Below are 22,013 nucleotides of genomic sequence, written 5' to 3'. Positions count from 1 at the left end.
CTTTATTTTTTGTTAACAAAGTTAATATAATCTGATTTCGTCAAATTGATCAAATCCTTTCTTCTTATCAATCAGTGTTTCTCTGTTTTGGGTAGAAAAATAATGGAGTTTCCTATTTAACACACATGCATTTGGCATTATACAGTCTGCAAATGCGTGACAAATGGTGAGACCCCACACCATCCCTTCGTAATCACCACGGTTTCATATAATAATTAATAATCCTCACTCTCTCCCTTCTCTCTCGCTCGCCGAAAAAGTAAAATCCCTAGCTCGGACAAGATCTCAACCTTCGTCTTCTCTCAATCTCTCTCTTCGCGTTCCTCTCTCGTTCTCTCTATTCCTCCCCTCTCTCGTACTGCGACAAGCTCTGTGGTTTCTCGTGCGCTTTTGGGAGTTGATGTGAAAACGGGTTGTATGGGTTGATTCCTCGCAATTAGGGTTTATGACGCCTAAGGTTCGTGCTATGGCTCTGGTACTCTTTACGGTTGTGTTTGGTTTTGCTTTTATTTCCTTACATTGCTTGCATTCAGTGTTGTTCTATGTGGAAATGGACGAGAGGTTTGGGCGTTTTGTTAAAAATGAAATAATTCAAGTAGTCAAAGCAGAAGATACTCGCCTCCAGCTCGGTTTCCTTATTTATTTTATTTTTTGAAAATTAACTCGAAACGTTTACCATTGGGATTTTGCCAGTTTGCCTTCGTTTTCTTAGTTGCCAAACAGGCCTACGTTAGGTTGATTATGTTGTTAAGGCTACCACATTCTGCTTTTTCATTGGTTGATATTTAATTCCAAACGTGGAGAAAACGCGTATTCATTTTAAGCGCGAATTTTTTTTTTCTCGTGTGTGGATATTAATTATTTAATCTTTTAATAAATAAGTAATAAAATCTTATCAGATAATTCGATTCTGCATTCGACTGTTTTGGATTTTTGCTTTGAAGAGTTATTCCTGGGGATTCTGTTGCTTTGAAAGCAGCTATATATATAAGTAAATCGTTGTTGATTGTTATGAAAATGTAATATTACTCAATCCTTAGTTACTCTGTATTCTCGATCTTTTTCCCATTTAAACAACAGTCCTTAAATGCTATGACGTTTTATCCTGCCAAAATTGTACCTTTCTTAACCTTGCTTTGTTTCTTATATGGTTTGGCTCCAAAGCATTCAGAGACTATGAATGGTTCTTGGTTCTTCGACGAAAATTTCAATGGTGTTCCAGATGAGTTCTTTGATGACCTCATTAAACAAACTGATTTTCCCTTGGAAGGCCTGGAGCCAAACAATGAAGGAGAAGACTGGGAAGTTGAATTCCAAAGTCTTGAACCCCCACCTGCGAATATTTTGGCAAGTTTGTCCAATGGTTTTTGTGAGGATGCTTTTCAAGTTTCAGAAAGATCGGTGAGTTAAGACCTGATAAAGACACTGTTCTTGATTCTGTGCATGTAGGTTTAGAGGTGATATGTTGTCCAACGCGCTCTGCCTTCCATTAACTATCTACACTACACCCACAATTATATCAATTGAATATGTACTGTGGAGGTTCAATTGTTTATAATCTTATTATTTGGTCAATGTGGAATAAACCTTAGAAACATACTTAAGTTTCTGTGCCACCTAGTGTGTTGACATTTAAGTGTTATTATTGACCAAAGCATAAGCGGAAAATATCCTTGGTTGTAAATATTGCGTTATGAGAGAATTGTTGCATTGGAGGAAATATCAAAGTATATGTATCTTGAAACAGCATGGACATAACATAGGTACTAAATTGCTTGATCGTCCTAAGATAAAACAAAGTAGGATTGAGGTGCATGTTTGGTTGCTTCCAGAATGGCACTTGTGCTCGATAGGTCAAATGAAACATAGCATTGGTTATATGTGTAACACTTGCACCTCCACCATGAACATTCTATTAGTCTCGTCTATATCTTTTTTCCACTGTTTACGATCATTATAGTTACTTATCTTTGTTATCTTGCCTTAGCTGTTGGGTTTTTGTCTTTTGATGTCATATTTTCAGTTGTAGAACCTCTTGCAACTCTCGAATGAAATTTGTTACCTTGTGTTTCTGACTGTAAAAACATGAAAATGCAAGTTGATTGATACATACATTTGGCTTCGAGGGCTCAAAGGCCTTTACGCCTTTTGTTGGTATGTATATTGTAAGGTAAACTATTTTCTGTATTTAGTGAATTGCAGCAAACCTTCTTTCAAGTTTCCTTATTAAATTGGTTTTACGCTTACTTGTCACCATAATAGTACCTTGCTATGTTTCACTGGAAAATCTGTGAAACAAAAAGGTTCTAGTTTCTTGTAACAATTATAGGATATTTGCTTCCCATATCATATTGTTTTCACTTTTTCTTTTTCCTGTTGGGCCTGTTTCATATTGCTCATTAATCTAATTTCCTTTATGTGGCTGGTCAGGGAAATGAACCTAAGGTAAAACCATGGTTGGGGACTTCTGAATCCTCTTCCCGCCAAAGCATTGACCTCCAAAGTGATGCTTCTGATGAAAAACATTCACGCGTTTTTCAGACCTCCAGTCCAGTGTCTGTCCTTGAAAACAGCAGCTCTTCCTTGGTTGAGAATCCCATATCCTATCACCCAAAATTTATCCCAGTGAAGCGTCCGCGAAACAAGCGTCCGCGGCCTTTAACCTTCAATCCGTGTCGTATGATCCCTTTTATCACCTCCACTTTCTTAGCTTCCAGATCTCATTCTTTGGCTGCTTCTGAGTCAGAATCTGAAACCTATCATGTGGAGAAAACATTGGATGTTGCCAAGAAGAAACAGAAGAAGAAGAAGAACCTGACTCTGCTTTCATGTACAATAGAGCTTGAGAAGTCCTCTTCACGACGACCTTCCTCTCAGCCACCAGGTCCAACCAGAAAATGCACTCATTGTGAGGTGACAAAGACCCCACAATGGAGGGAGGGGCCACTTGGGCCAAAAACTCTTTGCAATGCTTGTGGGGTTCGTTACAGGTCTGGTAGCCTCCTTCCTGAGTATCGTCCTGTTGCAAGTCCAACCTTTGTCCCGTCGTTGCACTCCAACTCCCATAGAAAGGTCGTTCAGATGAGAACTAAAGCTTGTCAGCTACCGACTACAATGGCTTCATCTGGATAGCACTTTGTTTAATTCTTAGTAGGATTGTGAGCTTTGTAGTTGGGAGTTTTCTTGTTTCTCCTGTTTTAGTTTCTATTCAATTTTAGGTTGATTTGTTTCATGTACATTAATCGAATAAGAGCTAGGATTCTTAGATGGCCCCATATTTGGCAGCAGGGAGAAGTCCAGAAATTATTTGAAATAGCTAGAGAATTAAAGATATATGTTCGAATTAGGGTAACTGTTTCTTAACCCTATTATGATGCTTAACTTGTTTTAACCCTTTAGGAAAAGGGAGCAGTACCAAGTTGGAGAAGTCATGGAAGTGAGGCAGAGGAGCTTAGGGGAGCTGTCAAGTCTTTAAAATTATGTACACTATTTGATTGTTCTTGAATGATCCAACTTTGTGGTTAATTTATCTTTTACGTGTTTTGTGCTGTGTCCTTTCGGTAATTTTATCCTACAATGTGAGTCTGTAAATTGATCGGCCTCTCCTCTGACATTTAACCTTTTTTAAGTAGTCTTTTCGCAACCCCATAAACATACATGATTATGTTCACAACTATGAATATTGTTCGGCTGAACTTGACCCGAAGGCTTTAGATGATGTCGACTATAAAGATTTTTCCAAACATCTCATCACCGGAAACTTGGACCAGGACCAGAAAGGAGGACGGGGCCGCTGTCGCAGTTGAGCTTAATTACCGTTTATATCATTCATTCTGGATCAAGATGGATGGAGTAGGGGTGAAGAAAAGGCCAAAAAAACTCTGCCCAATGATAGGCTACCAAGCAGAAATTGAGTTCGAGGCCAGTCTCCCACAAGTTCTAAATCAACATAGCCTCCCTCATAAACCATAAAATAACAGCGGGCTACACCTTAGCTTGACCTAGACATGACAAATAACATAAGTCCAACGAAATCAAAAGGATTAAGCATTGCAGAAGACCAATAAATCATCAAGGGGGGATGACAGCAGTGTGAATGCTATACAGCTTACGCTTACCTTTCTCCAGCCCATAAACGCTGCAAGTCTCATTTGCCTAGCGTTATGCACACCCCTTGCAACACACCTACATTAAGGAAAAAGAAAAGGCGGGGAGAAACCAATTTCCCTTGCAATCATTTCCCCTCCAGATTTCCGTCATCCCAAGTTCCCAACCATCACCTTACCATTTCAGAAACGCACATTGTGCAAAGACGCATCACTTCCTCCATCTCCATTTTTTTCTTATTGTTCACAAATTTCCAATAACATGTGATGACTACCTTTGCTCAAGTGGATGACCGTTTGGCCACCATAAATAAATCCTGGAAATCCTTAAGCAGACCACATTCACCGCCCAAAAAAAAATCTCAAGCTCATACCTGAGAAGATACGACCCTAGCCCTTAAGTAAGCAGGGTAAGATCTCTGAAAGTGAACACAAATCATGATTAGAGATTTTCCAGAAAGCAAAACATAAACCATCATATCATGCAACATCACCACATGGATTAAATGAAGGTGAACATCATCAACTTACACTCACCCAACAGTGACAATGGATGGAGACAATGGAGATAGATTACAGACCTAGAACGTAAGGGCAGGCAGAAGGCAAGGAGCTAGTAAATTGAGTAGACCAAAATAAATTATTGTAACCAAGTAAAAACAAGAATGATACTTGATGCGGCACAACAGAAATACGAATGGAGAGTACAAAACCCTACTAAGTCAGTAACAGGAAGAAACAAAACCCTGAATAAGCAATGAGAGTAATAATAACTAGAAAAACGTAAAATCTTAATCACAACATACCATCTAGTCCCATTTTGAAACAAAAATATACTGTACATAAGTCTGCTGCATAAGCCATCACCAACCAAAACTGGGTGTCTCTGATTGTGGTATCCAAGCGTCAGGTTCAGCCAACCCAATAAGGATCTACCATCACTCCAAAACAGCTACCTCTTGATCAACTCTCCAGTAGTTTGCATCATTGAATTCCTTAATTCCAGCCCCACCATCATCAGGATTATCTTTTTCTGGAACCTTCGGAATCATGTTTCTCTTTAGGGGTCCTGCTTCCCCAACTATTCCCTCCTTGAGAGCCTGTTCCATCGCCTTCTCAGTCCCTTCCAATTCGACACCTACAAATTCAACATCCTCTTCAAAAAGTGAGGGCACAGCTACAGATTTCTGACAAGAATCACTGCTCCCTGATCCATCACTAGACCCCATGCTAGTTGGAGACCCATTGGGAAGCAAGGATTCCCCACTTGAAGTGGAATTAACATCAGCTGCCAATGCCTCAACTTTATGGGAGTGATCAGGATTTCCATGATCTTCAAAAGGATTGACACTAGATCCACCTACTTGCAAATCTGATGATTCGCCCCATCCAACCCATTCAGGTAAAGGCCTCTCTCCAAACAAGTCCTCATTTTCTGGTGTCTCAAACCTGAAGAATTCCCCCATATCTTGGGAAGCATTTACCTTTTCACTCTGTGGATTCAAGTCGCCAATGTTAGCTGAACCACTTTCTGGGAACCCATTGAGGAGGTTTGCAGTGGAAGTAGATGTGCCATTCGAGGAATCTTTGCTTTCAGTCAGCTCATCATCCTCACCAACCACTACTTCATCGTCACTACTGCTATTACCACCATTTGCATTTCCATTCAAATTTATCTCATCCATCGTTTCTGAGGGTGATGTGCTCACCGGGGAATCATCCATTCTCTCATCTTGGAACGCAAACCAGTCGGAATTAGTGAAGAGGCTGCTGCATTGAGCAAAGATTGAATATTTTCTTTCATAAGTAATGTAACAAATTTGCCTTACCAAAAAAACTTGAAAAGTAAAGGTCAAGAAATTTGATAAGACTTCTAGAATTTTGCAGTACACCTGCCATGCAAATTTTATAAGCGACCCAGTCTAACTACTAGCTAAGAAGCAACTTAGACCAAAAATTCAACACAAAAAACATGTAGGCCAGAGAATAACTAAGCCCTGTAGTCACACTCAATCACAAACTTCCTATTTTATATTGCTAAATGGGGACGGGGATTCAAACCCCTGCCCAATCAATCACAAACTTGAGTCCTAGTACTTCCTCACCTTATACAGACAAAAAGATGTAAGGCAGCCTGGGAAGTCCTAGACCTACAAAACCGTCTCCAAACTTTAATACTAAGTAGTAAGTACTAACCACGTCTAACCATATCAGCAACCTATCCTACCAGGCCAACAGATATACATTAAATTCTTAAGAGCTTTTGAGAACAGTGTGGCATATTGCAGGCTGGCATGGCCATTTCCTCTAAAATCTAAATGCATCCCTTCTGGTCCTGGCTAAAAAATGAGCATAAAAAATCTAAGTCAAGCTTAAACAAAATAATATGTTCACCTACACTTAAACAGTGGCTCGGGGAAATTAGGGGTGCATATCACATGTATAATATCAAACAACTCAACTAGGCCAATGAAATTCTTCCAACAAACTTCATATTAATAATCAACACCACCAGATAATGGATAAGAAACTCACCTCCCTTTATCATCTCCAAGCCTCAGGGACGATATAACAACTTCAGCAGACTCATCATCAAAATAAACATCCTGTACAATAAAAACAATACAACCAATGTAAAAATACAAAACAAAAAGAGTTGAAAATTTCAATTTTATTTTGAATGATAAACATTCTGAGAAATTACAATCATTACCCATTAAGACTTCTATGAAGATGGAATATAATTTCATATAATTACCTCATCATCTCTATCAAGAGCTCCATGGTCCTGTAACCAGTAAATTAAGGATTATTCATCAACTAAACTCTACACAGGAAGGAACATAAAAAACTATTAATAGAAGAGACCGAATAAATACCTCTTCAGCATCCTCGTTTCCATATATTTTGTATCTAAAAGCCTGGCTCAAGTTATTAGCCAGAGCTGCTACATCGTAATCTCTGTCATGAAGGTCATCCTCATCGCTATCTCTCCTATCCTGCAGTGCCGTCGGGCGCCTGCGAATTAGAAAAAGAGGGAAAACATTTACCCACAAGAACAACAGGAGGTCGAAATCATGAGAGAAGCCATGGCACATCAGTTTCACAGCTATATTTGTTTGATAAAAAGAACGGTGGTCTGCCATAAGCAGATCTAAGTCTGCAACCAAAAGAAACATTAATCTTAAAACCACCCCACCCCACCAGTAAAAAAAAAGAAATTACATCATAAACTACAAAGGTGAATGGTAATGTACAAAAATAGCTTATAAAGATAGAACATTTACTAAAAAGAATATATCTCATAAAAGAGAATACATATATCTCAACATGCCGTTTAATTCAGAGGTGAAGCAAGACAGAGAGAATGGGATTATCAAAGCACATGAGTGAGTTCATAAAGCAGAACACGTTATCGCTTGTCAGCATCGTTCAGCCATGTAAACCTCATCTGTTAAACATAAACCCCTTAATTTACATAGAGTAACCCACAGGCTGAAGCACAACCAAAAAAACTTTTTATAAAGTGTGTGGCTATAGTCACTAAATGTCAGATTTATAGACAATGAATAACGGAGATGAGCTAGTGGCGTACCCACAAGCCCATCGAGAAACATTTTCGACTGCATTCCGCTCTTGCAAAACAGTAGTTTGCCATTCCAACCATTCAGCATTTCCCTAGAATGAACAAATCAAGAGTAGCTTTGTCAGCAAAGAGGTTAAGAATTTCAAAACAACATTTATAACAATATCATTGCTGTTGAAGACTAAAAAGAGTTCGACAAAGTTCCATGGTTAATATCAAAGTTCACAGCAAATACATAAGGAATGAGTTAAAATCAGAACATATGGATATTGCAAACAAGAAAAGCACATCTAAACCGTCACTCTGGAGCACGTAAGGAGGCGCAGGGGTGAAATGTGCCTAACAGTTTGCAAGGGTGTCTGATTCCAGCAAAGATCTTAAGAAAATATATTCACCATCTCTCCTAGTTTCTAGACATGTACAGCACTACTTGTTATGATCCTTTATGTTATTGCCTTCAAGAAGAGATGGGAAAGGAAAAAGGCAAGAAAACAAGGTCACAAAAAAGGCAACGAGACATCAGTGTCATCGAAGATAGCATACGCTACAAAAAATGGGCCATATTCTGTAGGAAAATAAAAATATCCACCAATCAATAAATGAAATCATTATCAAATTCCAAGATAAATAGAAGGTATTTCATTACCAAGCGTTTAACATTTTTTAATAGGAATACGAATCTGAAGAATATATTCTACCTAGTCAATTAATTTCACTCACTACACATCACAGTAAACCTCATACCTTAAGATCAACGGGTTTGATTGAATTTCTCACACTCAAAAATTTATACAACAAAATACATCCATCCAGGAACCCACCTGAAGATATTCCTGAATGCGGATGCTGTTGCTTCCCAACTGAACAAGTTTATTTGATATTCGTGTTATGTGTCCAAGATTTCCAACCCGCGGGGCCCTTTTTCCAGTAGCAGGTACAGTTGGCTGATACACAAGGCAAAATCACAATTAAAAGAAGTAAATAACGCATACATGCAATGAACACATTGCATATATTAAGGTGCATGTACCTGATTAGTATTGTCAGAGATAGTGGGGTGTTTATCTGTTTGGAGAATTTTACCAATCAAATCACACTCTCGAAGAAGATGGACTACCATTGTATCACTCTTGGTCTCTAAACATGACAATATAATACTTTCTACATGATGATGCAACGCATTATTGTATGGATACCTGCAATTATTACAGCAATTAGTAACGTGTTGTATGCAATCATCATCCTTAATCCCAAGTACTCGGATTATAAACCAAAGTAATAAAAATGAAAATTACATCTCCTCAAGGTTTTTCTAGATGTCACTTTAGTAACTCCAAATTTATACATTAATCCAATGAAGAAACAAATTCTTACTCGAAGAAAAGATCAAGTACACGTTGAACAGTTCCCGAGCTGACCAATTCCTTTTCTGCAGCTTCATTGCCCGTTCTTAATAGCACCGCAATGAACTCAACAATCTAAAATGGATATCAGAATTGAGAATAGTTCAGAGTTCGAATTTCTCCAAACATGAAGAGCGGTCATTAGCTTAATATAGAATTAAATCTCAGTGGTGTCTACTTCTTCCCTAAATCTTGATTTACATAACATTATACTTAGCTCAATAAAGAACAAACAAAATGAAATTCACCTTTAGACGATACTTCCCTAGAGGCGGTCTCAGTTCCCCATATGTTGTAGATAAAATTTTCTCATCAGATGACACATTCAGTAGCCTAAGCAAGTCACCTATCCACAAGAAGAGGAGTCTCGGTTTTATAGCCGTTACAGAATTGCAAACATCAAAACAAATGCACAATAAAATACCAACAATACAAAATGCTTTCATGAACTGCACAATCATACATTTTGTGCAATCACTGTTTTGGAATGAAAATTCGACTTGGACAAATATTGTGCAAAAGGAATACATAACTTCTCAAAAATATCAACAACTGCCAAATTTGAAGATAAACCACAAAGAGTTGAGAATTCTAGAGAGAAAGGAAGAGCAATTGAGTCCAATGCTCCATATTGGACGGAGTCCTTGATACCCTCGCTTGGCAGCATCCCAACAGGCCTTTTCTGAACCCCTCAAAACCAACGGTGCTGGATTTCGGCTGGGGTTCAGGCAATATATACTACAAATTTAACGAACACCTCTCAACCCACTACTCTCCCAGACAAGGGTTAGTACTTATAGACTCAACTCCTCCAAACCCATCCCAACCCTACCCCTCCGAACCCAGCTGCCAAGCTGCACTGAAGTGTGATAATATAAGTTCCAACAATGCTCATGCCAAATAGATGCACATTTTACGTTTATAAACATAACTGATAACAATATAGTGGAAAGAAATATCAACGTGCATATAAGAAAGAATCTTGCAACAAGCAACGGCAAAGGCAAAGGAAACTTCTTTTACACTAGAAAAGAAAGATGCTGGCAATGCAGTCTACTCACCAAGTTTAGGGAGCATTGCATTAATGGTATCTGGATTGACAGGGATTGGAGACTCGTAAAAATTTTGACTTCGAAAAGAATGCATCAGGGCTGAAGATACTGCATATCTTCTTGGATCAAGTAAAGATATACACACAGAAAGCGAGTGGACGAGACCAGATTTTGAACATGAATCTTCTAGTGCATGATCAAATATCCTTACAACAAAACTGCACGAAAAATTTTAAATTAATGAACAAAATTCGCATAAATGAGTAAAGAGGTAGCTGAAAGGAAGGAGATTATAGTAGTACAAATAAAATATATGTGATTTCAAAGTTGAAGAGCAAGTCAACCCTACAAACCTTGGACTAGAGAGTTTATTTGCCAAGGCTGATGGGTAATTTCGAGTTATCGCACTGAGCGTTTCTGCTGCATTAGCGTGGACTTCAGGAGGGCTCTGATCAACATGAAATGAAGGTTGTCAAATATTTGACTACAAAATGTCATGAATAGTTTAATCCAAAATATTTCAGTCTCATGATCTGTAGATTGTACAATTGCATGTTCAATTATCTCCCAGTGATGTTGGTCCCATTACTCAGACTTACATCTTCTCTTTCTACCTCTCTAGAACAAACTATCTGTTTATCCTCCAGCTTTTTCCAAATAATCAGAGGTCAACACTGGAATCTATAAAGAAAAGATTAATACATGTTGATTATAATCCATCAAAGTGCATGACCCCTGAACTGGTGCGTGAACATTTTAACCTACTATATTCTTGAGATTTTAAAGTGAAATGAATGTCTACTCATGTCATCCTTGAGATGATGATAATTCCCCACTCACAAAATTAGAGAACCTAGAAATGAAGTGTCCAAAACAAATAGCTATAGAAACTTTTTTTTATTAAATAGAAAAATAACCGTAGAGACTTATATAATTGTAGAAACGTATGTTTAAATTTTCTCTAAAGGTTTTGATGGAGGAATAACGATTTAAGAATTTATATGAATAAAATGAAAGATAGCAAAGGCATGATGAAACTAAAATCGAAAAACTAACTTCAGCATAGCCTTAATGATTCATGTAATACAAGGAAACAAAAAACGCGAAATCATCAGAACTGGATGATACGCATTCAGAAAAATGCATATAAATTGAAGTCAAAGGGATCTTCACTGAATCTGATCAGTAACAACAAAAGCAATGAAAATATAACCAGCTCATGGAAAACTCATGAAAAAGAGTAAATAAACAGCTACACATTTTTAGATAACACAAGCTGATCCACTGATCATAACCCAGATTGTTTCCTCGATTGACTTATGATTGAACTATTCACTTACCAATGGACCCAATTTATCCACAATCATTTCCAGCAAATTGCTGTCAGCCAGCCATTGCATCACATCCAAAAAATTGGGATACACATGGTCATCAGCACCTACCAGGCGAACCAACACCTGTTCAAAGAACTCGTGTCGTATCAAAAGTCAAAAGAAAATGTAACAAACAAAATATATCTCATATGGAAAGCAGCGGGGAGGAACCAAGGAACATTCAGTTACCTCCATAATGGACGTTATTCCTATTAAATCAACCAGTTGGCGAAAGACATCCTGATGGGCCTGCATGAACTCAAGTAGAGAAGAAATTAAAAGAATTTCTGTAACAAAATCGAAGAGGTCAGACCTCAGGTAATCTGCAAAACTTCACGATAAAACAGCCAACTGTCATGAGAATGTTTTCTGCTCATGACATCCTTAAACTTCTACACGCTAATCTTCAATAATCAATGCTGTTGGCAATGCACAATAGGGTTTAGGCTAGGATTTAGGGAGGGATTGGGAGGAAGAGGAAACTCATTGATATTCTCCTTATCCGAACCCCGGGGAGGGCAGGAACCTTCTAAACAAGGTTTCCTTTATAGGTACAGTAGATCATATAATCCCTCAAAAACATTATACCAATTGTCATAGGGCTAAAAACACTCATAGAATGCCCATAGTTACTTACCTGAACATAGTTCATTAGTGGAACCGTCTTGCGCATCATTAAGCAAACAACCACCTAACATTTCACAGAAGACATAATTAAAGAAGGAATTTTAACCAAACATGAAGTAAGAAAGAAGTTTAAATTAAACTAGTACAGTACATATTTACATGTAAACTATCCTCACAACATACCTTGCTGAAATAACCAGCCAGCAAGGCACTATGGGGACGGTTTGGTTCCAAAAAGGAGAAAAGTAAGTTCATCAGCTGCAGTCACAAAGGAAAAATATGAACTTAAAGAGATGAACCAATGCCACCTTAACTTCCAAAATATAGATGCATGGCCATAAAAAAAATAGTTTGAGCACAAACCTCCTCTTCCTCCACCAGTGTTTTGAGAATAACATCAATTTCACATGTAAATATCTCACATGAAATGAAAGGGAATCTGAACAATGAAACAAATTTATCAAAAATGGAACCAAGGAAAAGTTATCATAATAATGAGGCGGGAGGAAATGGGGTGAAATGGCACAAACTAGCATACTTGAATGTCCGTCTGCTTTCAGCACCTTCTGGGGGCTCTTCTATAATGTAACGCAACAATTCCTCCACTTGAGCTCTGTCCCGAAGACTATGAACAACAAGAAAGATAAGCATCCATCAGAAACAACTTACACTTTTTTCATCAAATGGATGAGAACTAAATAAAAAGAACCAGAAAAATTGAAAACACTTGACCCTATTAAAAAAAAATTAAATTCAAGTGTATGGCCACTTCTCACTCTTCTCAAGTCAGTTTTTGTACTACCTGGTGCAAATTAACACATGCGGTACAGAAAGATGAAGAAAACAAGAACTCTTAGGCTGAGCTTGGGAGGAAGGTTCATGGTGGTTGGGGAGGCTTTCCATAGAAATTTACATTTGGAACCTTCCCGAACCCTCCCCTCCCAACCATCACGAATCCTCCTCCCAAGCTTAAAAAAAGAAAAAATTAAAAAATTGATCCTCCAAACTCTAGAAGGCATCTTAATTCATTTCAAAGACACTACCTTCTGCCCAACATCATTGGTTATCAATTTTAGTTATCCTACGCAATCAAGTTATTTGATCATATGAGCTCTTTGGCTTCCATCCAGCCATATGAGGTATCACTGACACGCCAAGGCTCAATTATGTAGCTTCAACAACAAATTACATGCGAGAACTTATTGACAACCCAATTATGCTATATATTCCAATACTTATTCTTCACTCATAACAATATGACTCCAAACCTTTTTCCCATTTACCGCCAGTGAAGGACAACCGTAATACAAATTATTTCTAGATTCACGGGTTCACCAGCTTGATTGCACAGCTAATGCACTTTCCTTTGCACCCCAATTCACTTCAAATACTGATTGATAAATTGATAGACAAATAATGCTGATAGCATCCACAAATGAAAAGGGAAAGAAAATACGAAGGAAAAGGACGAGACAATACAAATTAATGAGACGACTGTTTAAAGCCTTGCACTCTTGAATAATTTCTTCTTCATCAAGAAGCTCCTCCAGAGTGAAATTTTCCTTGTCTAATAGTGACTCCACCTACAAAAATGGAAACCATAAGAGGGGGAATTCATAGAATGTAAACAATGATGTGCATTTCCTCTCTATCTGTGATTAAAATGCTCATCGTTAACATTACAAAAGCCAACACAAGAAAAGTATGATGAGATGCAGAAGACAAAAACAGGCTTGATGTGGTGTGGTTGTTTTTACTCCATTAAAGCATCAATTCCAAAAGTATAACATTCAGCATGTCCACTGTAAATATCACTTCCACCGTTTTCAACATTACACGCAGCCAGTAGGTCTAGTGCGGACTTATGGGGAACACTTAACAAGATAAAGTTATTTTACAAAGCTACAAATTTACAATATATATTTAACCACTGCAACAAAGTCCATAACAATGGACGGTCCAGTATAGCAAAAGGAATTTCAAGGAATTCTTAAAGTCTTCCTTCAAATTGGACGCATACTTATGGGGAACAGTTAACGAGATAAAGCTATTTTACAAAGCTACAATATAGATTTAACCACTGCAACAAAATCCATACGTCCAGCATATCAAAAGGAATTTCAAGGAACTCATAAAGTCTCCTTCGAATTGGACGCATAAGATAAAGGTGTATAGATACTAAACAAAACATCACATATACCGCTAGCATTCTTCGCATCACCTGTGTCACAAACAGAATTCACTAATTTTTTTTTTTAAGTACGTGAATCTCAGCAGAAAAACAATAATAGCTCGGCTGCTAACTCCAGAACAAGTTTCAAGTAATGTTATTATTACATTAATCCAAAAAAAATTACAAAGAGACTAACAAGTGCCACTTGAACAATAAAAATTGGATGCGAACATGATTTGCAGATACGAATTCAGAACAGTTTTGATCTTCTAACTAATCAGCAGCATCCGATAGAGATATTGTAGAGCACGATTATAACCACTCCATTGGCATGCGGAGAAGCTGAAAATAAAGAGGTAGGGAACAAATTGGCTTACAGGAGAGGAGGCAGAGAGAGCCGTGAGCTTCCAAAACATGGCGAAGATTTAGCTACGGTCGAAGCAAATAACCGTGTAGATCTGTGAATCCTAACAGGACCAGCGAATCTAGGTCTTCCCGTTGAATCCCCGAGATTCGAGAGAGCTAGCTCGTTCCTTTTTCGGAACGAAACCCTAATTATTCTTCCCTGGAAATAGAGAGAAGGAGAGAGGGAGATCAAAGAGAAGCAGGCCGTGAAGATCGAGAGGAGCAGCACCAAAAAAAATCGCCTCAGCTGCGAGAGCGAACAAGGTAGGCTAATGTGTGCTGATGATGGAGAGAGTCAGCAAGATGCGAAAGTACAAATTAAGTACTCCGGATTTTACAATATTAACGAAAATATTTTGTTTATGTTGTGTTGATGGGATGTATGTATATTCCTGTGTATCTTAGGTGACCTGTGCTAAACTGCGCTACAGCTTTTGTAGAGTGAAGTGTGTTACCGCAAAGCGTAACTTTCTGAGGTCAAAGACAGGCTAGTTTATGTTTATGTTTATGTTTATGTTAACTAATGATCAGAAATTTTTAATTAAGTAGAACATTTAATCAAATGTTAAAGAATCGATGGATGATTTGTAAATGATCATATTTTCGTTGGAGTGGTCAAATTTCCCATTGAATAGTATAAGATATGTTATGGGATTATCTATTGTAACCCTAATTAATGAACTAATTTTGACTATTAATTATATCTCGAGGTTTTTAAATCAACTCATTTTCTTCCAAGTATTAACTAAGTCGTAAAGTGTTAATATGACAATTCTAACTTTGATTTGACACGAAAGTTAATCATTCAATTCAATCGCTCTAACTCGATGAATAACTTTATCATTTGAACCATATAAACCTCTTTAAAAATCGTTTTAACAATGGGTCGCATCCATTTGAATATAATTCGCAAAGAATGATGATACATTATTTGTAAATATATCAAAAGGTACAATGAACATTATCTCATCACCCTTAAACAATAAGAGCGAGCTTATATGTAAGTTATACTTTACACTTTATTATAAAATAAACTAATACTATATGTTTAATTAAGGATGGTTAATGTTAAATGTTGATAGAGCCATTTTCAAATAGATTGATGCGATGGGGGGTTGGGGCCATTTTGAGGTATCATCTAGGGAGACTTACGTTATGTTTGCTTGAGAGAATAGTTGGCAGAGTTCATCCAACATTTGCTGAACTTCTTGTTATGATTTGTTCTTTACGCAATATTTTAGGTAGCGGATATCAAGAATTTATCTTTGAGGTAGACTCCTCCAATGTTGTTTATGCTTTGAAAGCATATGATTATTTAGACTATAGAATGAGACATTTTTTAAAGTAGAATGGGACATTCTATAAGAGAGGCTAAATTTATTATGTATTACCTTGGTGTATCTCAATGTCAACATATTCCTCGTTCGGCCAATGAGATCACTCGTACCCTTACAAGAATGGCTAGGCATGTTAGCCATAAATCTTCTATCTTCTTGGTTTAATTGTTATCCGTCTGAAATTGGTTTCCTTGTTAGGAGGGAATGATTTGGAATTTTGTAATTTTATTGGTTAATGAGGGTTTTCTAAAAAAAATTGGACTTATAATTAAATTTCATAACATTTCTCATGATAATATTTTGCAATATAAATTTTCCAAAAAAAAATCAAAACGATTCCAAATTACAATAATTTATATATTTGAAATGGAAAATGGGTCCCATTAGAGACCATCCCTAGCCCCTCCCTACTCACCACATTTTTTTCCCTCAAACCACACATCGCGCTTGCAAGTGCAACTCAATACTCATACCTTGGCTGCAAAATCTTGACCGTCAAAAACCTCATGACCGGTCTACGTTGTCACGACGTGTAATAGAACGGACCCAGTGTCGCTTTTCACCTGTGACGGTCAAGTTAACATAGCATAACAAACTCGCGTGGTGTCATTAGTCCGCATGGATCACACAAATGCGCACTCTTGGCACGTGATGTGACACGTGCGATAAAAAATTGACAAGCAACCTCCAGACAATACCCCGGCTGTAGGCCTTTTATAAATAGCAATATTTTGTTTTCTTTAAGGGTGGTTACGTCACGTGCATCTTACAAAATCCAGGTTTTGAAAGTAAGAACTTTACCAAGTGAGTGAGTCACAGTGGTGGGTGCGTCTGGTGATGGAGCACCAGAAGGAAAAGAAGTAACATAAAAAGGATTAGCAGGAAAATAGTTAATTAATTTAATTAGATAAAGGTCGAGTTAGCAGTAAATAATTGCAGGCCATGAAAGGTTGAGAGAAACAACCCAATGACGTGTCAAGCAAAGAAAGTCAAATATGAGGAACTCAAATTTGTGGCCAGGCAGGCAGCCAGAGAAAAGACAAATCAGCCAAAACGTTGGACAAGTATGGTCACAATTTAGTATCTATAATCAAATGTTGTTTGTCAATTTTCACGTCTAAATCAATATGCTTAGTTGTTTAATAGATTAAAAAATGTATGCAAGTCACTATAGATGTGCGTTTTATTGTATTAGTAATAATTCTCCTCCATATTTGTCTATATATACTGATATACATGTGTCAATAAACAATAATTTATTGTTGTGGGATGAGAATGGAGATTTGACACAAATATGCTATGTTCTCATGAGTATTTGATTAGATTATCTATTAATAAACCACATAACCGATGTGGGTTATAAGTTTTAAAATTTATGTAACCCATGCGTAATCAATATAAGTAAACTCTCTATCTTTAAAGGTTGAATTTATTTGCCCGCATTTATTTATAAAAACAAAAAGGGGAACAAAACAACAAAAACATTAGCCAAGAAAAATTCAAATCGAGCTCATCACATGTTAATTGTGAAGGGGGGAAATGTGTTAATCCAATTAGGTTCAAATAACATATTAGTTTTACTCGTGCTTTTTAAAAGTTAAAATATCCCATATTAGTTTGATAATCACCACTCATGTGGTTTATAAAGATTGAGTTCATCTCCAAACACTTGAAACACCTTTTAGAATGATAAAACTATTCAAGCCTTAAGACCATAACATAAACAATACCTCAAGTGGATTAAGTGATTAAGCTTAGAAAGCCAAAATATTTTCATCTCCTTCTACTTCTTACCCCATTATTTTCATCCCTCTCAATTTTCTTCAAATTAAAACATGTAATTAGAGCCTAAGTTCGATCTTGAAAACCTCCCGTACAATCCACTTACTGGGCATCACATAATCGATCTCATAAATACGTGGGAGTATAAGACTTAAAATGTCTCACATCAATTTGGTAAGACTAACCATGAGATTTATAAGTTTGAACTCATTTCCAAATACTTAAGGTGTCTTTTAGAAGGATAAAGTTACGCGGGACTTCAATCCAGAGGGTGAACAATACTTTATGTGGATTAGGCCCAAAATCTGTTTGACCTATTTTTTTTTTTAACTTCTCACCTATTATTCTCTTTCTTCAAATTACAACATTGGAATAATTAAACTAAAACCAAGAGGTTTGATTGCATATTAACCGACATTTAACTACTTTTCTTTTTGATTTTAAGCCTAATGGAAATATTCAATAGCAATATATGAACACAATGAATCCGAATGGGCTTTGTGCCATAAAAAAACATAAATCCGAATGGACAAAGTTACCTAAAACACCCTCACCAAACCTGGAACCTGCAACTGCAAGTAAACTATAATGGAGACTAATCAACAAAATACCTTGGCGATTACATTCCAAAAGCTCTCCAGTTGACCGAGCAGAGGTTTCATTTCTCCTTCATTGCCTTGCGTTTTTGACGTCGACGGCTATTGCAGATCCCTTTCCGTCTTGGCAACTCCAGACATTCTTCCCCTGAATTTAGGATTTCAAGCCCTGTTTCATTACGGAATTTATATTATTGTGTATTATTTGAGGGAGCTGACGAAGAGACCATGAATTGAAGCGTAGTGAACGTCTTGTGGCGGAAGAGATGAATGTGAGCCACTCGTCGATTCATCCGGTTGAAGATCCTCCGACCACTGACGGCGGCGGCGGCGGGAACAATCCTCCCAGAATCAGGATGAAAGATTTGCAGGGCATGCCAGGGACGCACGGCGGCCTCGTCCTGCGCCTCTCTCAGTTTGCTTTCGCGGTTGCTGCCCTTCTCGTCATGGCCACCACCAGCGACTTTCCTTCCGTCACGGCTTTCTGGTACATATGCATTAGCTTTATCCACTTATATGCTATTTTGTTTCGACCCAGTTTGCTGCATATTTTGTGTTTTCAAGTACGGGAGGAAAAACAATACAAGAACCAAAAGAGCCGGTTGTGTTAGTGAAAGTACGTACCATCTGAATTAGGTAAAACACTTTCCATTTCGATCTGAAAAGGTTTAACTATTAGAGCTGGGTTGTGGAGGCGGGTTTCACAACTTTTGCTGTTTTGTTCTTATCTGCTGAGTTGCAATGTCAGCAAAATATTGTGCAGGGCTTTAACCATGGTTTCTAACGAAACCTCCAGGAGAGTAATTCTTTAGGCTGGAATTGCTATATTGAATAGTCTCCTTGCTTATTTTGTTTGTGGATTAGTGAAGGAGCAATCCTTGAACCAGAATACATATGTGTGCCAGCTTCAAAATTAGTTGTTAATTGATCCATGTACTATCTGAATTAGGTAAAACACTTTCCGGTTTGATCCATGTCTCTCGAAGTCCTCAATGTTGTTTTCCATAGTTTGGATGTTCTAATTGTCTTCAGTGTTTGGACTCTCCTATATTTCATGCTGGAAACTCAGATGTCAAGCATTTATATGATGCAGATCATGAGCCTGTAATGTTACTAGTGAGATGTTAAAACACTAATTCAGAGTTCTTTGGGTACCACATTCTTGTTTTCCAGTTAGTGTTCTCTTTGTGCTCTGGCCTTGACATTCCCATCCCAGCTCTCGGCGCATCTGCCGATTAGAATCCTTGATGTCTCCCTACTTAATGTTGTTGTAAATCACATATTTATCTTGCGGTGGAATGTGGATAGACAATATGAGCAATTAAATCTTTTTGATGTGTCATTCTGTCTCAAACTTTGTTTGTTAGACATATATTGTATATGATGCAAACCTGCAAATGGTACTATCATTGAGTTCATGGAAATGCTTTGGGAAGGAGTAAGAGGATAGAAGAGATGGTGCCTAGGCTGGTCTATCATGCAACAACAGAATAGCATGTATTTGCAATTTGTACTATGCTGCCAACTTTTGAACACATATATAACTAGCAGAAAATAATGTGATTTTACGTCATGGATTAATGTATTCATGATATTTACATGTAATGACACTTATATTGTTGTGATATATGTATTGCATCAGCTACCTTGTTGCAGCTGCGGCCTTGCAGAGTTTGTGGAGCCTTTCCTTAGCCATTGTTGACATCTATGCCCTTCTGGTGAGGCGTTCCCTGCAGAATTATCAAGTTGTTAGTTTGTTCACTGTTGGCGATGGGGTAAGATAAAATGACAACTTGTAATGCTATCTAAACAGTGTTAACGCATGTCAGCATCAGCCTTTGCTTGGGTGTTAACTTGATTTTTGCTTTTTTATTTGATCCTCATTCCCACAAATTTATTTTCCTGCACAGCTGGCTGCCTCAGCGATTCAGCCATACAACATTACAACTGGTTGCTAGAATTTCTATATTTTAAGTGGTCTGTGAGGCAGTCCTTGGATTTAGAAGCATGTTGGAATGCAGCTTATAGGACATTCTGAACTGTGTCGATATGCTTCTAAAACTTTCTGGAATTTTTTTCCTTTCAAATAATTTCATAGGACCATTCAGTTTTTGTGAACAATTAAGAAGTGTGAATCTGTTATTTTGTGTTTTAACGTAGGTTTTGCGCCAAAGCATAGTCTTCAATATATTTGCATAATTGGATAGAATATCGATCAGCTGACAACTGGAAAAGACTAGCATCTCCAGTTCTCTGGCAAGTATTATTGCAAGGAATATTAATTTCGCACTCCTTAAGTCTTGAATATCCTCTGGATACTCCCGGAAACTTTGCTTATTGTAGTGCTTGTGTTATTTTGCACTTGATTCGTTGCGGGGAAAAAAGAAAGAAAAAGAAACCACCTTGTTTTATCAATGCTTCCTTCTTGTTGCAAAATTTTTTCTCTCAGCGAAGTTTTAGTAACTTTTTAATCTGCATGACTAAATATGAATCAAAGTACTCCTTTTTCTCCTGCAGATCACATCTACTCTTACATTTGCGGCAGCTTGTGCTTCTGCTGGCATCACTGTCCTTATTGACAACGATTTTGGTAGTTGTGGCCAGAATCATTGTGTGCAGTTTGAAACTGCCACTGCCATGGCTTTCATTAGCTGGTTCTCTGCATTACCATCTTTTCTCCTGAACTTTTGGTCACTGGCATCGAGATGAAAGGAGGATGAAGGAAAAAGGAAACTTAAAACAGTCATCTTGTATACCCACTAAATGTGCAAGCTATCATGATCTCTTCTGCCATTTGTGTACTGCGATTTCCTAAAATCTCAAACTTGATCGTTTTGTGATGTATGTAGTTTGTAAATTGGGTTCACTACCTATTAAGTTGGAGGACAAATTGATTGGATCACTCGTCAGTCACCAAATTTGCAATCTTCACCATATACATTTGAAATAGCGTGACCTTAGAAGAGATCGTGGTTTTGTTTACACGAGTGAAATTGAGTTTTACATCTTTGATATCCGTGTTTGGAAAATTTTTTAACCGAGAAATCACCCGGCTCAGCATGCCCTTTGGACCCTAGTTAGAACTCCCTCATATGTATGCCCTTCGGACCGTGGTTGGAACTCCTTCAAGTGTATGGTCTAAAAAAATTTATTGATATAAGCACCATGACTGTTGCGGGGAGCGAGAGGTGATCATAAAATTAACAAATCAACACTAATTGAGAGGCCCAAACAGAGTAGCCCAAATATTTATAATTTACTGCTAACAGCCGCTGTGTCATATCAGTAAACCTTTTGACCAAGTGATTGAACGGACATTGATTAATCTCTTCAAGAATTAAATTCAAACACTGCTTAGGCTGACCTGATCCTAAGCCATCTAGTTAATGACACATCTGAAGAGAACATCCATGTGCTGTCCTTTTCGTTTTGGTGGAGAGAACAGTCAAAAGCATGAAGTTTGAATCATTGCTGTTCTGCTGTACTTTAAGCTTAAATGATGGCTTTTAAAATTGATTGTCTATCATGGTCGAATGCACGTTTATGCTGCTGATCCAAGGGTTCGGACCTTTT

The 22,013-nt window shown here is 37.6% G+C and overlaps 3 protein-coding genes across 5 annotated transcripts; 2 read left to right on the top strand and 1 right to left on the bottom strand.

The window, feature by feature from the left end:
• Positions 1-90: 90 nt before the first annotated feature.
• LOC120001718 (GATA transcription factor 11-like) lies at positions 91-3,548 on the top strand. Of its 2 annotated transcripts, none has more exons than XM_038850150.1 (3): positions 91-457; positions 1,172-1,401; positions 2,431-3,548. In XM_038850150.1, the coding sequence occupies exons 2-3, from the start codon at positions 1,177-1,179 to the stop codon at positions 3,130-3,132; spliced, it is 927 nt and encodes a 308-aa protein (XP_038706078.1). In that variant the 5' UTR covers positions 91-457; positions 1,172-1,176; the 3' UTR covers positions 3,133-3,548. The 2 variants fall into 2 exon arrangements, with proteins under 2 accessions (XP_038706078.1, XP_038706077.1); XM_038850149.1 differs by having other exon boundaries at positions 92-457; positions 1,165-1,401.
• Positions 3,549-4,720: 1,172 nt separating this feature from the next.
• On the bottom strand, positions 4,721-15,074 carry LOC120001717 (serine/threonine-protein phosphatase 6 regulatory subunit 3-like). Of its 2 annotated transcripts, none has more exons than XM_038850146.1 (19): positions 14,698-15,074; positions 13,627-13,730; positions 12,686-12,772; positions 12,511-12,586; positions 12,331-12,405; positions 12,158-12,211; positions 11,710-11,769; positions 11,488-11,604; positions 10,501-10,595; positions 10,157-10,365; positions 9,344-9,441; positions 9,067-9,170; positions 8,723-8,888; positions 8,514-8,636; positions 7,702-7,784; positions 6,986-7,124; positions 6,865-6,894; positions 6,642-6,712; positions 4,721-5,876 (listed from the first exon to the last, which is right to left on the bottom strand). In XM_038850146.1, the coding sequence occupies exons 1-19, from the start codon at positions 14,734-14,736 to the stop codon at positions 5,045-5,047; spliced, it is 2,562 nt and encodes an 853-aa protein (XP_038706074.1). In that variant the 5' UTR covers positions 14,737-15,074; the 3' UTR covers positions 4,721-5,044. The 2 variants fall into 2 exon arrangements, with proteins under 2 accessions (XP_038706074.1, XP_038706075.1); XM_038850147.1 differs by having other exon boundaries at positions 4,721-5,873.
• Positions 15,075-18,387: 3,313 nt separating this feature from the next.
• Positions 18,388-21,405, top strand: LOC120001294 (CASP-like protein 5A2). Its single transcript, XM_038849544.1, has 3 exons — positions 18,388-18,927; positions 20,083-20,215; positions 20,958-21,405. Exons 1-3 carry the CDS (start codon positions 18,707-18,709, stop codon positions 21,147-21,149), a joined length of 546 nt encoding a protein of 181 aa, XP_038705472.1. The 5' UTR covers positions 18,388-18,706; the 3' UTR covers positions 21,150-21,405.
• The last annotated feature ends 608 nt before the right edge of the window (positions 21,406-22,013 follow it).

Source organism: Tripterygium wilfordii, chromosome 7 (assembly GCF_013401445.1).
Source record: "Tripterygium wilfordii isolate XIE 37 chromosome 7, ASM1340144v1, whole genome shotgun sequence".
NCBI classification, from domain to species: domain Eukaryota; kingdom Viridiplantae; phylum Streptophyta; class Magnoliopsida; order Celastrales; family Celastraceae; genus Tripterygium; species Tripterygium wilfordii.
Note: the sequence above shows the minus strand (reverse complement) of the source record. Positions and strands in the feature narration are given on the sequence as shown.

Bases quoted from the DNA above. Each gene is read 5' to 3' on its own strand.
- LOC120001294 (XM_038849544.1), top strand. From the start codon at position 18,707: ATGAATGTGAGCCACTCGTCGATTCATCCGGTTGAAGATCCTCCGACC. The intron at 18,928-20,082 runs GTACATATGCAT...GTATTGCATCAG, and splicing joins CCTTCCGTCACGGCTTTCTG to CTACCTTGTTGCAGCTGCGG. The intron at 20,216-20,957 runs GTAAGATAAAAT...TTTCTCCTGCAG, and splicing joins TGTTCACTGTTGGCGATGGG to ATCACATCTACTCTTACATT.
- LOC120001717 (XM_038850146.1), bottom strand. From the start codon at position 14,736: ATGTTTTGGAAGCTCACGGCTCTCTCTGCCTCCTCTCCT. The intron at 13,731-14,697 runs GTAAGCCAATTT...CCATTTTTGTAG, and splicing joins CTCTCTCTGCCTCCTCTCCT to GTGGAGTCACTATTAGACAA. The intron at 9,171-9,343 runs GTGAATTTCATT...TATCCATTTTAG, and splicing joins TAGGGAAGTATCGTCTAAAG to ATTGTTGAGTTCATTGCGGT.
- LOC120001718 (XM_038850149.1), top strand. The intron at 1,402-2,430 runs GTGAGTTAAGAC...GTGGCTGGTCAG, and splicing joins TTCAAGTTTCAGAAAGATCG to GGAAATGAACCTAAGGTAAA.